At 40.7% G+C, this 15,215-nt stretch overlaps 1 protein-coding gene across 5 annotated transcripts in view; it reads left to right on the top strand.

Moving 5' to 3' along the window:
- FAM184A (family with sequence similarity 184 member A) overlaps positions 1-15,215 on the top strand; it is a 159,199-nt gene that overhangs the window by 101,661 nt on the left and 42,323 nt on the right. For all 5 annotated transcript variants that reach the window (XM_066606366.1, XM_066606350.1, XM_066606358.1 and 2 more), the window contains one exon: positions 9,965-10,126. In XM_066606366.1, coding sequence (XP_066462463.1) covers positions 9,965-10,126 — 162 coding nt within the window. The remainder of the gene's footprint in view (positions 1-9,964; positions 10,127-15,215) is intronic.

Below are 15,215 nucleotides of genomic sequence, written 5' to 3'. Positions count from 1 at the left end.
GGCAATATGCAGTCATGTCATTATCATGACATCACGATAATGAAAAATAACACCTCTACTATAAAGCTGGAGGAAGATCAAATGATCCAACATTGACAACAGGTGATGGTCACTGCTCACCTCCTCCTCTTCTCTGTATATTAGCCTCTGCATATGTCATACAGCATGCCTAGAACACTCCCTCATAGCAATTAGTCATCACTAGATATTGTGTTTCCCTGAAAATAAGCCCTCCCCAGAAATAAGCCCTAGCAACACTACATGGAAAAAAATACTCACCTTGCAGGCGCCGTCCCCGTCCCTCTTGCTGCTCTCCAGGCTCTCCGGCAGTCTTCTGTGTAATGCTCAGCGGTGACAGAGCATTCTTTTCCTGGTAACGTGGGTTGAATACCCTGCCTCCAGCAAGAGAATGCTGTGATTGGCTCAGGACCGCAGCCCTAGCAAATCACAGAGGGCGCTTGATGAGCCAATCACAGCCATTTAATGTTGGAAATAGAAAAAATTTTAATCTTTAAAACAGATTAGAACAAAAGAATATGTCTCAATATCTGGTTTTAATTACTACCAGAAAAATGTAGACAATACAGTCCCTAATACTCCAAGCAAATCATTGAGATTTCATTACAAAAATGACCAGCAATGATCATTGGCTCATTGGCAACCCATAACGCTGTACTTTATGGTGCGGTAAGAAACCACTACTGCAATTTAGCCAACAGTTGGCCATTTTATCTACAAGTTATATCCACTGGGAAGTCCTGAATTGTATAAGAACCGATATATGACTGAAGATGACCAGACTCAGGATTTTGGCCATTTAATCTGAGCAGAGTCGCTAGAAATATCTATAATGCTTGGACAGATCAACGGCAAAAGTAGACCCAGCCGCCAAAAGACATGCTGGCTGATACTGTCAGAGCTGATACTGGCATGGATATCACACAACTGAAAGAAGCAGTGCAAAACTAATAAACATGGAGGGAGCTCGCCTTTAGGGTCGCCGAGGGTCGTGAACGACTAAACGGCTAACAACAACAAGCCACTGCATTATGTCCTATGCTGGGAAATAATGAAAAAAACAGCTTGGCCGTTGATGTGTACTACTTAACATGTTACTAATTACACTTCTGGAACAAAACATCCATAATTAGCTCAAGTAAGTATACACTAGAAGGTCCTATAGTGATTTAGGGTACTTTCACACATAGCGAAATATGGTGCAGATTTTCTGCTCAAAACCGGGACAAAAAAAACACATCAAAATTCGCACAGATGCAGATCTGCATCAAAAACCATTTCAAACTGTAAGCTGATCATGGTGCTTTCTTTTCTGCTGGATCCCACATTGATCTACCATAATCTATGAGGCCAGCAAGTATCCAATTCCTCTGCACTACCATCACATGGTAGATTAACACCTTAAGGCCTTAGTCAGACGGGCGTTTTTTTGCACGATTTGCGCATGCGTCCGGCGATTTTTTAAAACCATTGCTTTGCAATGGTATCGGACACATTAGCGCTTTTTATGCGCTCGTCCGATAAATTATAGAACAGAAATCGCAGATCGCACCTATCTGCGATCTGCGATTCCTGTTCTCTTCTCTATATGCGCTCAATGGGGCCGGCGGCAGCAGCGCCGACCCCATTGAGAACATATAGAAGACAAATCATTCTTCTCTGCCACAGCTGTAACAGCTGTGGCAGAGAAGAACGATGTTTGCCCATTGAATTCATGAATTCATGAATGGGTGTGAGTGAGTCCTGCCTCTGATTGGCTCAGGCTAAGCCAATCAGGGGGCAGGTCTGACTCACACCCCCTTCACACCCACTGCAGTCCGGCCACGCTGAACTCCGGCTGCCGGGACAAGGTAAGTATATATATATTTTTTATTTTAACACTTTTCTGGATGAATTGCAGGGAAGGGCTTATATATTTAAGCCCTTCCCGACAATTCATCCCACACTCGCCCGCAGCGCATTGCTTTCAATGGAGCCCGCTGTATTGCCGGCTCCATTGAATGCAATGCGCTGGACAGCTCCGGCCCGTTTCTAATGAAACGCGGCTAGGAGCAGATTTTCGGGCGATTTTCGGGCCCCGGTCACGCGATTTGCGGATGCGCAGCAGTCATGCGATCCGCAAATCGCGTGAAAAAACGCCCGTCTGACTAAGGCCTAAGGATGAAGCGCTATAAATTTATGGTGCTTGGTCCAGGGCTTTAATTCCGGCTGATAGCAAAAATACAGTGCAGGATTAAAGCCTCTGCTCCTGCAATCAAGTAGGAGCAGGTTGAGTCCTCAGCTGTCGGACAGTAGAGGACTCAGAGGAGAAGAGAGAAGCGATTTTTAACCACTTCTGCCTTCTCCTTCCCAGGCTACATAGCGCTTAATGAGCACAATCTGCTGCACAAATCACGTGACCGCCGGGAGCCCCCTGTCACAGCTGAGCTGTAGGGTCCTAGCAGATCCTGATCAGTTCTGCCAGTGACTCTTGTCACTACAGGGGGATGTTTTTCCCTGTAACTGGGGTCCTATGGATGCCCCAGCTACAGCGGAAAAGAATGAAAAAAAACCCCAAAAACGACCATGTGAATGTCCCCCAGAGGTCTTAAATGATGTCATGAGGGTCATGGATGTTAAGAAAAATGTTTACAAAAATATGTCTAAAAAAATTACAAAGTAGAATAAAAATATATACATAACGAAAATGACACACCGCCGACGCCAACCAAAACCGTCGCCATATGCGTCCCCTAATCCAAAACTATACAAATTTTATATCTAAATGTCCAATGCAAAATGAGGAACCCGTTCCTGTACTTTATGTTAGCGTACATATAAAAATTGTCAAAATAAACAACTATAAAAACCCGGAAAAAAAGTCAGTGAAAAAATATATATTAAAAAATAGCCCTATATGTCACGGGGTAAAAAAAAAAGCTGCAAAAATACTTTTTGGTTGCTGAAAAAAATAAAATAAAATAAACATCCTGGTCCTTAAGGGGGTTAAATCAATGAGATGTCCATGTGATATATGGAGATAGGTCCAGCCGATCAGTAGATACACTCTGTTGCCACTTCTTGCTCTGGCTAATAGATGAGAATCTGAATGGAAAAGTGGCCTCTTAACTCCCATTGCCCTAAAACTGTTTTCTAAAGCAGGCAAACCTCCCCCTCAAGCTTATTTCAGTTGAATCACAGGGTAGGGTTTTGTTCAGACGTTAAAGTTTTAACCTTAGTTAAAATGCTATGTCTAAAACTGGCCTTAAAAAGTTTTCAGGTCCAAAGACCCCCTGTCCCCTAAAAAATAAAACTCAACTTTGGTCATTAACAGGAAAACAAATACTACAATACTGAAATCTATTAAAAAAAACTACATTGCAAGAGTTAATAATGAACAGATTTGTAATTAAAATAGAGACGGACAATGACACGTCTTCATTGTACGGAAATACAATCTAAAGTCATTTCTTTTCTCCAATATCCATTGTGGTTTTTTTCTTTTATTGCATTCCATTTGTTTGTAAGGAGACAGACGACCTTTTCTTTTCAGGATTCATTACCTTGGCAAATACCGTCTTGTCCTCAGTATGTAGAAATCCACTATAATGCTTGGTTGTTAACTTCTTGACTCTCTGCTATGATGTACTGCGATCCATGTGATGCTGCAATTACAATGGAAATGAGCATAGTATATTTTAGTAATGTTTTCCAGACAGCCTGAGTAACAATACTTACCCTTGCATATCAATAGATAGTAATAATCTAAGGCAATAATTTGCCCGAATAATCGCTACAAATACCAAATTCGGGTGATAGTCACCCCGTGTACACACAGCCGCTAATGGGACACTGAGCTAGAAATTGCTTACTTGTCAGTCAGTAAAAGCGCCCGAGTGATAGACGCCTGTCAGACGCCTGTACACTATGCAGTTGTCCCATGTAAAGGGTTCTTAAAGAAGGAACCTGCACAGAGAATCTCATGAGTATGAAGAAGCGTTGGCAGATAGGCTGAACACATAATTAGTGTAATAATTAATATACTGCATTCAGTAATGTTCACAGCAGCATAGCAATAACTACATTCTATTTCAAGCATGCCAGCTGACAAAACTTGGGTGAAACAAGCATAAAGGTTGTTGGGGGGTAGAAGATATCCTAGCAGGAGTTTATAGAGCTGGCAGTAGTAGCTATCCATTATTAATATTGATGATGATTTTGTATTCGTTCAGCTGCTCAGTATTTTTTAAAGTTCCTGTTATTTAGTCTTTGTTACAATTTCAGATGCGAATAGACAGTTTTTATAATGTACACTCTTCTTCACGTGATTATTCTCAGTAAGAGGAACCAAGTAATCTTGTAGATATGATTCCTTTTAATGGCTAACGAAAATACATGATCTTATTGCAAGCTTTCGAACCTCTCAGGATCCATCCTCAGGCATAATGAAACAGATCTGTACAAATGTACACACATGAAAAGGCACAGTCATAGCACGACTAATTTGCACTTAAAAGAGTACCAGACAAAATGAGCAGAGAAGTAAATACTTAATTAGTCCCCTCGTAAGGAATGTAACAGTTGTATGATCTCTAAATTGGTATTAGGGGGTCTTAGGCCTGTGTGTTATTTATCCTTCAGACCTGCAAATAAGGATGATGGAACTATACCTCTGCAGCGTCACCTATTGGATAGCAGCATTCCTTCAAATCAATGTATGACTTTTTACGAAGTCTGTAAAGCAATGATTGGGAATAGCACCTCTTCTGGGTGCTCTCCTTTGGGAGAGATGTTGCCATTCCCCGACCCACTCACCCCACCCCACAGGTGTCTCCACACACCCTGTCGTTGCTCTCCTTAAGGACACCCCTCTTTACCTCCTTCAGACCTTTCATTTTCTCCACTGAAGCAAGAATCCCGCTCCGAGGTTCATTCCATTCTTGAGGGTATGAAAAATGGTCATAAATTTATTCTCCCAAATTCTTCTCTGATGCTACGACTTGAAGTTGCCCTTCAGCATGATAATTCTCACATGTTTTATCTTGTTTCTGTGACTCGAAAAATGTTTTGCCACAGGTAATTCCGTTTTTCCCTCTCTAATTGTGTGGCGATGAGATTTCATCCTGGCTCTCAGTTTTTGTCCAGTCTCCACAATATACCCCCCCCCCCCAACAGGACATTCCATGCACAGTCTTAGGTATACAACATTGGATGTGGAACATATGAATATCCCTGGGATCTTATAGTCCTGCTGTGTGTTGGGGATCTGTATCCTGTCCGCAGTCAGTGCATGTGAGCAGGTCTTATAGCTCCTTACATTACAAGGATAAGTTCCTTTTTGTATGTCAGAGGACAATGCACTCCTGATTATAAAGTTGCTAAAATTTGGAGGTTGCTTATAACACAGAAGGAGAGGGTGCAGGAATATGGTTTTCGGACGGTCATCCTTGTATAGGGTATGATGAAGTTTCTTTGCAGTTTTCCTTAGTACCTCTAGCTGTGAATTGTAGGTCACTATTAGAAGCACAACCCAGCCGTTTTGTTGGCAACAGTTGCATGCTGGTCCCAAGCCTGGATAAATGGGGAGGGGTGGGGAAAGCAATGGCAAACTACTCCACTACCACTGCCAAAATACTTTATGGATCAAAACCAAATGAGTCCAAATATGGTGCTTGAAGGTGGGCCCCCTGAGCTAGAAGGCACCGATCATGCCACCAGGGAAGAACAAGGAGGAAACTCGAATAACTTGGGCATTAATTACGTGGGTAGGACAAAGTAATTTGGACATTGGTCTGCTGATGCAGCTCCAAGTGAAAGGTTTCGTTTGCCTTTCTCAAACATTCACAACATCGGTACGTGGAATGTTCGTGGCATGACCACAGTCAAATTGGAAATCCTAAAAAATGAAATGGAACAGCTCAGCATTGACTTGCTGGGTGTCAGTGAGCTTCACTGAACAGGCAATGTTTTTTTCAATAGCGATGATTACAGTGTTTTCTACTCAGACAATGACACCATCAGACGCAATGGAGTGGCATTCATCGCAAACAAGGCAGTCGCCAAAGCTGTCCATTGTTTCAATGCCATAAACGATAGGATCATATCCATACCAATGGGAATCCTAGCTCGATCACAACGCTCAAATGGCGTGCACTGAAACCAAATCAACTACTTCCTATGTCAAATGTGTTGGAAAAGCTCAATTCTAGCCAAGAGAACACTTCCGGGTGCAAACTGTGGCTGTGTTCATCAGCTCCTAGTCACAAAAATCAGGCTCCGATTTGGCAACTTTAAAAGGTCACCAGCAATATGATGTTTTGATGTAGACAACATCCCTTCACGATATGTAGTCAAAGTGAATAACCGATTTGAAGCTGTCAGCACCATCGGAAAAGACCCTGATGAATTATGGGAGGAAATCAAATCCATCACACGGAATATAGCAGGCACCATCATTGAATTCAGACAGCTAAATGCGGAATTTCAAAGAAAAGTCAGACGAGACCAGCGGCTCTCTTTTTTTAACACGTGATGCGTTTTAACTCACTGGAAACAGTACTGATGCTTGGCAAGGTCAATGGAAAGAGAAGATCGATTGACAAAGAACAAGATGGCTAGGTACAATCAAGGCCACCACCAATATGTCAATAGCCAAAATTAAAGAAGCAGTGAAAGACAGGAATGCTTGGAGAACATTGGAGTGACCGAAGGTCGGATGCAACTGAACGGATAATCCTCATCACTAGAGGCACACGTCCATTTTTTTCTTTCTCTCTGTATAGGAGTAGTTGATTCCTGGGTATCCTGGTGGCTCTGGTGATTTGGTCATCAATTGAGGTGGGATGGTATCCCTGTTTTAAAAATGTCTTTTTGAGATTGTATAAATGTTCCTCTCTGTCTTTTGGGTTGGTGCAGATCCAGTTATACTCATGGCCTGGCTGTAGGCAATTGACCTTTTGATGTGCTTAGGGTGGAAACTGTCCCATCTGAGGTATGCGGGCCAGTCAATCGGTTTTCGGCATAGGGATGTCTATTTTGAGTTGTTTGAAATTTTTATGGTGGTGTCCAAAAAGTTGATTTCTGTATACGGGTAGCTTAATGTCAGGTTTATGGTGGGATGAAATGCATTGGATCTCTCATGAAATTTTATTCATTCTTGTTCGGTGTTGGTCCAGATGATTATGAATCATCAATGTAGCAGAAGTAGGCCAATGGTTTGCTGGGACACAAGGACAGAAAGTCACTATCCAGTTTTGCTATGAAAAGGTTGGCATATTGCAGTGCCATTTTACTGCCTATGGCGGTTCCAGTTGCAACAATTTTGCTCTACTGGCTAACATGCTACCAAACCTTTTTTTTTATTCTTCTTCCAAAATGTATATATTTTTAAACTGGTATGATGAGGATTTATAGGGGTGAAGTGCTCTTTGTATGTGGACTTTAGCCACTGTTTATGCGACATTTGGTGTATATTTACTACATCCTGAAGTAGATCTCTTGGGAAATATTATTGTACTAAGTGAATAGACTTAAATAGCCACTCCAGAAAAAACACATTTTTCATCTCTGCCCCCCCCCCCTCACATGATTGCCTGTCACACTTTTGAAGTCATTTCCATGCAGTTCAGCCTTTTGTCTTACTTATCAGACACCATCTTGATGTTACTTTCACAGCAATTCCATGATACAGCATCACATGACCAACCACAGCCTGTACCATCTCAACAAGCTGCCATTACCATCTGTATTCTTTATGCACATAAATAAGCTACAGACCACAAGTATACAGTCAGGAGGAGGAGCTGTGATCTCCTCTATTATAACTGTGTGACAGGTGCTGTGTGATCACCATCAGTAGTTGTGATAGGAGTGTCTATGTTCCTTCTATATAGTTTCTGTGGTAAGGTCCAAGTAACAGCATCACATAGACTGAGAAATTAATTAGTTTCAGACAGCATAACCTCAAGTAAATCTGAGCTGGTCAGACCTGAGATCATAAGGAGAACGAGGACAGGAGTTTCACATAGAAAGGAATAACTAACCAAGGTAACACAATTTTGCTCATATATACTGGGGGGGGGGGGAATCACTGGAGTGGCCCTTTAATTAACAACCTAGTATTATAAAGAATCAGCATTATTATTAAAATGTGTAAATATACTGCCTAGTACTAAGATTTATACTGTTACTTTATGATGAATTATCGAATATAATGTCTTATCAGTTTTTTTAAATCTCTGGCTACCTCCGCACGAAATGCGAATGCAGGAAAATCATATTCAAGTATTAATGATCGAATTTATTGATAAGGATAGAGGGAATATTTTCCTAGAAGATAAACATATACATGTTTCTATACAGCTGTATGTTTATCAATATATGCTTTGTAAAAGTACGGACACCCTGTCTAATGCAAAAATGTTTAATAAAAACAAGTTGATTAAATCTCCGGCCGCCTGAGATAAGGTGGTTCATATAAAATCAGAAAGTGCCAGAGAGAACGGAGCAGCCAGGGTGGTTGGGAGGAGAAATCAGATCCTGTGCATTTCGGTATTAGTGTATCTTGACGCCATCGGAAGCAAGGGGTTTGACAGGAGAAAAGCCCCTGCCACACCCATAGCTCCCGAAAGGGTCAATACTGTAAGGTTCTGGAAGCTGTGAAAGTGTTTTTGTGGGAGTCGTAAGCAATGCAACTGAGCAGCTGTGCTTACCGGCTGTACCAGTTCTCCGCCGCTGTGGCCTCCGAAGTGTCGTCCTTCTGGTCTGGCGTGGCACTAGCTTCCCTGCTCTCCTGAAGCACTGTTGCCAGGAGGGATCAGAGGCAGTGCAGCGCAGCGCTGCAGTGTACCTGCTGTGTCTGCATGCCATCACACAGTTACACCTTCCCCCCCCCCCTCTACCGCTGTGTCCTCCCTGCAGCCGAACACCGGGGGAAGTGAAGCGCCTTCTGGGGCGCTGGAGGGCACTGTGCCTTCTGTCATGCCCACCCCGCTGTTCTACACAGAGCCGGGTGGTGTCTTCTAACCCGGCGCCAGGGAACGGCCTTTCACGTGCCGCAATGCGCATGGAACCCCGCTCTGCTCTTCAACGCAGAGCAGGGTGCAGTGTTCTTAAGCGGCCAGGGAAATGGCCTTTCAGGTGGCAGCCACAGCAGAGTGCATACATGTAAACAGCTGCAGGCACCCTTGCAAAGTTCGGTCTTCCACCTGCATCTTCATGTTAGTGGGCTGCCAGGACCTGTAGGCAAGGCTGCAGCTCAGCCAATCAGCATCAGGGGGCGTCACCCTCTGTCAATCTTGACTCCACCAGGACCTCCTGGTGGCGTCAAGATACACTAGTACCGTGCATTTCTAGGAAGATTGTTTGACCTTGAGGCAGGACTGCAGCTCTGTAGCTGTTACTATAGCACTTGTTACACTGTGTTCATATGGAGCATTTTGCAGTGTTGCTCACTGTGTAATAATGGCTTTTTCAGCTCAAAAATGTTACGGTCAGATGTTAGTCTGATTATTGCCTATATGCAGAAAGTAGAGTGAATAAATTAGGCAGTTGCATTTCAAAACATAAGATTTTGACCAATCATTTGGATTACTTAGAATAACTTTAGAATATTTTTGTTGTTGTCGTTGTAAGTTCTTTTCACCCACTGAACATTTTTCTATAACAGAAATTAATGCATGACAAATGAGAAAAAAGTTTTTAAGATGTGATATATTGAATGGTGAAATGCATCCAGGTTACATGTTTATATAGCACGCAGAATGTGGTGTCATTTGCTCTATTCATTTGGCTCTAGTCTGTAGTGTTATACCATCTCACTGGAAAGCTTCACGAGCTGAAAAAAGAAGGCAGCTACATAAATAAAGTTGGACACATTCTCTATATACTGGATGACTTATGTGTGGTGGTATCTTCAATAAGACATTTTCTACTAACATGAAAATCTTGTTTTTTTACTTTGAAATAGATTTGCCGTCTTCAGGACTTGGTGAAAAAAAGTGAACAAGGACTTGGATCAGCTGAGTGTCACATCACAAATCTTAAGGATGCCCAAGACAGGCTTCAGAATGAGTTGGATGTAACAAGAGAGCGACTAAGGGAGACAAGTGATTCATTGTTTGCTGTTCAGGTAGCCTTTAAAGATCTTTATACAGTGTGGGGCTGTTTTTAGATTTATTCGGCTTCAGATTGCACTGAGTGAAGCTAAAAAATCTCTAACCGGATTTTATGGAATCTGTGGAATGTATGAAGGGACAGATTATGCTGTGAACACATTTTAACATATATACTGTCACCTAGAAGCTACAGGCTCTTTTTCAGATGCACATGGTCCGAACCTTATTATGGACAAGTTCTGCACACTTCAGCCAATACAAAGTTGGAAAAAACATCCACTGTAACAATACAAAAATTCTGATATCTCTGAAACCTGCTCACTGAATGCCGTCTACCTCTTTAATTTTCTAATGCATAACATTTTTATGTTAAAGGGGTTGTCCACTTGTAAACTATTGATGACCTGTCCTCGGAATAGATCATCAATAGTAGACCAGCAGGGGCTTGCAGGCCAGGTCCTCCACTGATCAGCTGTTCTGTGGGCCAGTGCACTCATGTACTGAGATGATTTTTGCAGGAAGCAGACAGCTCTGTTCTCACTGAGGTGGTTAGACTTGGTATTGCAGGCGTTAAATGAATGGTAACTTGGCTTGCAATACCGAGTATTGCCACTGTATTGAGAATGGAATTGTCTCCTTCCTGTAGAAGTCAGCTCAGAAAAAGAACAGCTGATTTGTGGAGGTCCCATGAGATGGACCCCAGTCAATCAACTAATAATCATTTATAGTTTGGATAGGCCACCAGTAGTCTTCATCTGCACTTCAAATCTCTAGTAGCTAAATTAATTTCTTTTCTTCGATCAAGCATTATTATGCTACTTCTAGTGGTTCTGCTTGAAATCATGAATAAAAAAACTAGCTTTTAAAGGAATCTTTACATCATTTTGTGGAGTCTAGTGGAGCTGGAAAAGTGATTTCCAAATGGGAAAATAGAAATAGTTTCTTGGTAGGACCCTTATATTCCAGTGTGATAATACCGTGTTTCCCAGAATATAAGACCCTGTCCTATATTAATTTTTGCGTCAAAAGAGGCACAGTGTCTTATTTTCTGGGGATGACTTATTATACATACCTAGCAGGCTCGGTCCAGGTCCCTCCTACTGATGTCCGGAGCTCCGATGCGCTTCTTGCAGTCCTCGGCCACCCACAGAAGATCACTTACTGGTTAAGGGATTCATAAATCCCACCTCCAGGAAGCAATGGCTCTGATTGGTTCATCGAGTGCTACATTGATTGGTTCTCGAGCACTGCTTAGCCAATCAATGCAGCGTTCATTAAATCAATGCGGTGGCTGTGACTGGTTCATCGAGCGGTACATTAATTGGCTGGCAATGGTCGAAGAACCAATCACAGCCATCATGTTGTGGAGGCAGGGTTTATAATTGGGCTGTACCGTAGCATTACCGAGCCTGCTAGGTAATCTATTTTATTTTTTTATGTACTACAGCTAGGGCTTATGTTTCAAGCCTCTCAAAAATCTTGAAAAATCATGACATGGCTTATTTTAAGGGTAGGTCATATTTTTGGGGAAACGGGGTATGAAGTTCTATTTCCTAGCTTCTACAAGTCTCGTTGTTCATAAATAATTTGTAGTTTATCTTAATGTAGAATCCTCTGATTCCAGCAGGAAAGGAGTTGTATGTGTTGATAAGACACAGCAGAAACTGTCTAGCTGACTGCTTCATTACAGCTGTATTAACTTGCACAAAGATCATTAGATCCTGTTTGTTATTTGTCCCCAAGGAATGAAAAACATCTTGCTAACAAGCCCAGAGAATCCTTCATCTAGCATTATGCTAATTGTGTGCTTGCAGAATAACCAAGACCAGACTTTTGATGAATCCAGAATACTGAATAGTTAGAACATCAAGTAATACAAAGATTTTCAGATACACAGACCCTTACTAGGGGGTTGTTTCATCATGCCTCATTAGGGTTAGGTTTCCGTCTAAAAACAGGAATAATAATGTAATTATAATGTTTCTAATGGTTGTCAATGATAACCTAGTAATCTGACTACAAACATACCAATGTGCTACCAACTTCCACTTCTGACTTCCTTTGCACAGGCCTTTGGCTATATGTCATTAGTCAATATACTTTACATGTTGCCCTCAACAAATAGAGAGTGAATCCAAGCATAGGAAATAGTTTATACGAGGCAATTGCCATTATTGTGGAAATCCTAGTAACTTCATTGTCATCAAGGGCTGCCAGGAAATGCTCTTCGGCCTTGTTGTCTATGAAAGAGTTAAAGGGATTTTTGAGTTTATAAAAAATATAGAAAAATATCTTTATGTGTTGAAATAGTCACAGATGATGCCGCCATAGATCAGAAGTAGTTTTCTTTAGTTTCATGATTAACTTGCCAAGCTCTTTGCTGCACATTTATTTTAATGCTACCATGTCTTGTTGTGCGTGGGATTATTAATGTGCAGGACTGCCGCCCCCATTATTCCTCGTGGGTCTCAGGTATGTGATTGGTAACATGCCATCCCCAAGGACAAAAAGAGACGTCACACAAACAGGAAATAAATGCCAGGCGCATGACCATGTGACTGCATACGAAAATGACTTACGAGGCATTCCAGCTGCAGACACTACATTAGTTAGAGACAAATCATACTGCATATAAACCATGTGCACATACATTTTAAAGGGAATGTGCGATCAAAATATGGCCTGTTCTGCAAATCAAGTTTTTATGTTAAAGATTTTCTTAAGAATTTATTTATTTTTTTACATTTTTGATGTTACAATCTATATTAAAAAGGAAATCTTAAAATCATGCTGTTTTCATACTGACCACTAAGCTTAATAATAGTCTGATACTTCCTATTCTGTGGATAAAACTTTTCAGCATTCATCTCATTATTATTGCATACAGGATTACAGTGAAGATAAATAGATAGATAAATAGATAGACAATGAGAGATACAGTCAAACCTCTAGTTTCATTGTCTTCTAGTTTAGCCAGTTTCCAGTTTCACTGATTTTTCAAGCCAGAATTTCGCCTCTAGTTTCACTGTCTGCTTCTAGTTTCATTGGCAGCTGCTGGCCCACGTGGCTTCGCTGCTGATGTGGTCCACGTGATCTCCTGCTCAGCGTCAACTGCTCCTGATGCTGAAACACTAACCACCCTTCTCCCGCGTCAGTGTAGTGTAATGTAAGTGGCCATGTTTACCCAGATAACAGAGTGATAACTCAGGACAGATAACACAGTGATATCACCTGCAGTCCTAAAACCGCATTTACACTTAAAGATAATCGCTTAAAACTCGCTCAGACAATAGTTTGAGTGACAGTTTTGAGGGATCATCTTTGCATACTTAATAGTAGCTAACTACCTACTATAGAATATGCAGCTGGAGCGGGACACTGTAGTGGCCACTAATAGAACAATACAACTGTTTTGCATAAGCAAACATCTGTATTCTTCTCCGCCCTGACTGCCAGTGTTCCCGCTGTGAATTCACAGCGAGAAACTAGCAGAGAGAATCTTATCAGCACAGCGGCTGTGATAAGCAATTCTCATTGTGTCTAAATGGGCCTTAAGAAATACCACAGATAACACACAGTGATAATGCTGAGGGCAGATAATGATGCCACCTGCAGTCCTCTGTAACAGCATACAGAACACAGTGATAACACTAAGGGCAGAGGATGTAGTAAATGTGACCTGCAGTCCTATGTAACACCACAGATAACACACAGTAACATGTTCAATAACATGTTAAATGTTAATTTATTCTTTACATTAGTCTTTAATATTAATTTATTATTGTTGTTGTTTTTGGTATTAAAAACCATATTTGTTCTCTATTAAATGTGGTTTGGGGTGTTTTTTTGGAATGTCTAGAACAAATTAATTGGATTTACATTGATCCCTATGGAAATAATTGCCTCGAGTTTGGCTGATTGATTTCAGACAGATTACTGACAAAACTAGAGGTTTGACTATATATGATAGATAGATAGATAGATAGATAGATAGATAGATAGATAGATAGATAGATAGATAGATAGATATGAGATAGATAGATAGATAGATATGAGATAGATAGATATGAGATAGATAGATAGATATGAGATAGATAGATATGAGATAGATAGATATGAGATAGATAGATATGAGATAGATATGAGATAGATATGAGATAGATAGATAGATAGATAGATAGATAGATAGATAGATAGATAGATAGATAGATAGATAGATAGATAGGTAGATATGGGATAGATATGAGATAGATAGATAGATAGATAGATAGATAGATAGATAGATAGATAGATAGATAGATAGATATGAGATAGATGGATAGATATGAGATAGATGGATAGATATGAGATAGATGGATAGATATGAGATAGATGGATGGATAGATAGATATGAGATGGATAGATAGATATGAGATAGATAGATAGATAGACATGAGTGATTTATGAAAGATGGATAGAGAGTTAAGATATATAGAGATAGACATGAGAGATAGGTTAAATGATATGATACACAGGATCCACCATTAACTAATAAAAAATATAGGTGATGTATTTCCTTTAGAGACTGTAAACCCCTTTAAGGTCACAGTACATAGAACTAAGCTGTGAACACCAATTAAGGCTCTGACTTTTAATCATAAATCACAATCTGCCCTTCTACTGCATTACAAATTTCCTCCTACAGCGTAGCATAATAACAATTGATTTTGGTAGAAAAGAAAAAACTAAATAACTAAATACCGATGTCTCCTAAATTGGAAAAAAGAACCTATTCATATAATTTATGTGAATACAAATAACACACCGTTCACACAGCAGGGCACATTATTGTTATTATTAGATAATATTGTAACCATACCATTTCTAAACTAAAAGTGACAATAAATGTAAGGCTGTATTAGTGAGCCAAGCACCAGCTACACTCAGTGTGAAAGCATGAAAAGCCGAGAAAAGACTCTGATTTCACACCCTCCCTTAAAGCGCAGTAAATGTTCTGCTGCTGAACTACTGTACTGTTCTTCTTATAGTTAGCTGGGATGAATTAATTGAGGTTAAATGGTATACCTATCTCATCATTAAATGCTGAGTTAACTGCAATAGGGA

This window comes from Eleutherodactylus coqui, chromosome 1, assembly GCF_035609145.1.
Source record: "Eleutherodactylus coqui strain aEleCoq1 chromosome 1, aEleCoq1.hap1, whole genome shotgun sequence".
NCBI lineage: Eukaryota > Metazoa > Chordata > Amphibia > Anura > Eleutherodactylidae > Eleutherodactylus > Eleutherodactylus coqui.
This window is presented reverse-complemented; position numbering and strand designations above follow the sequence as displayed.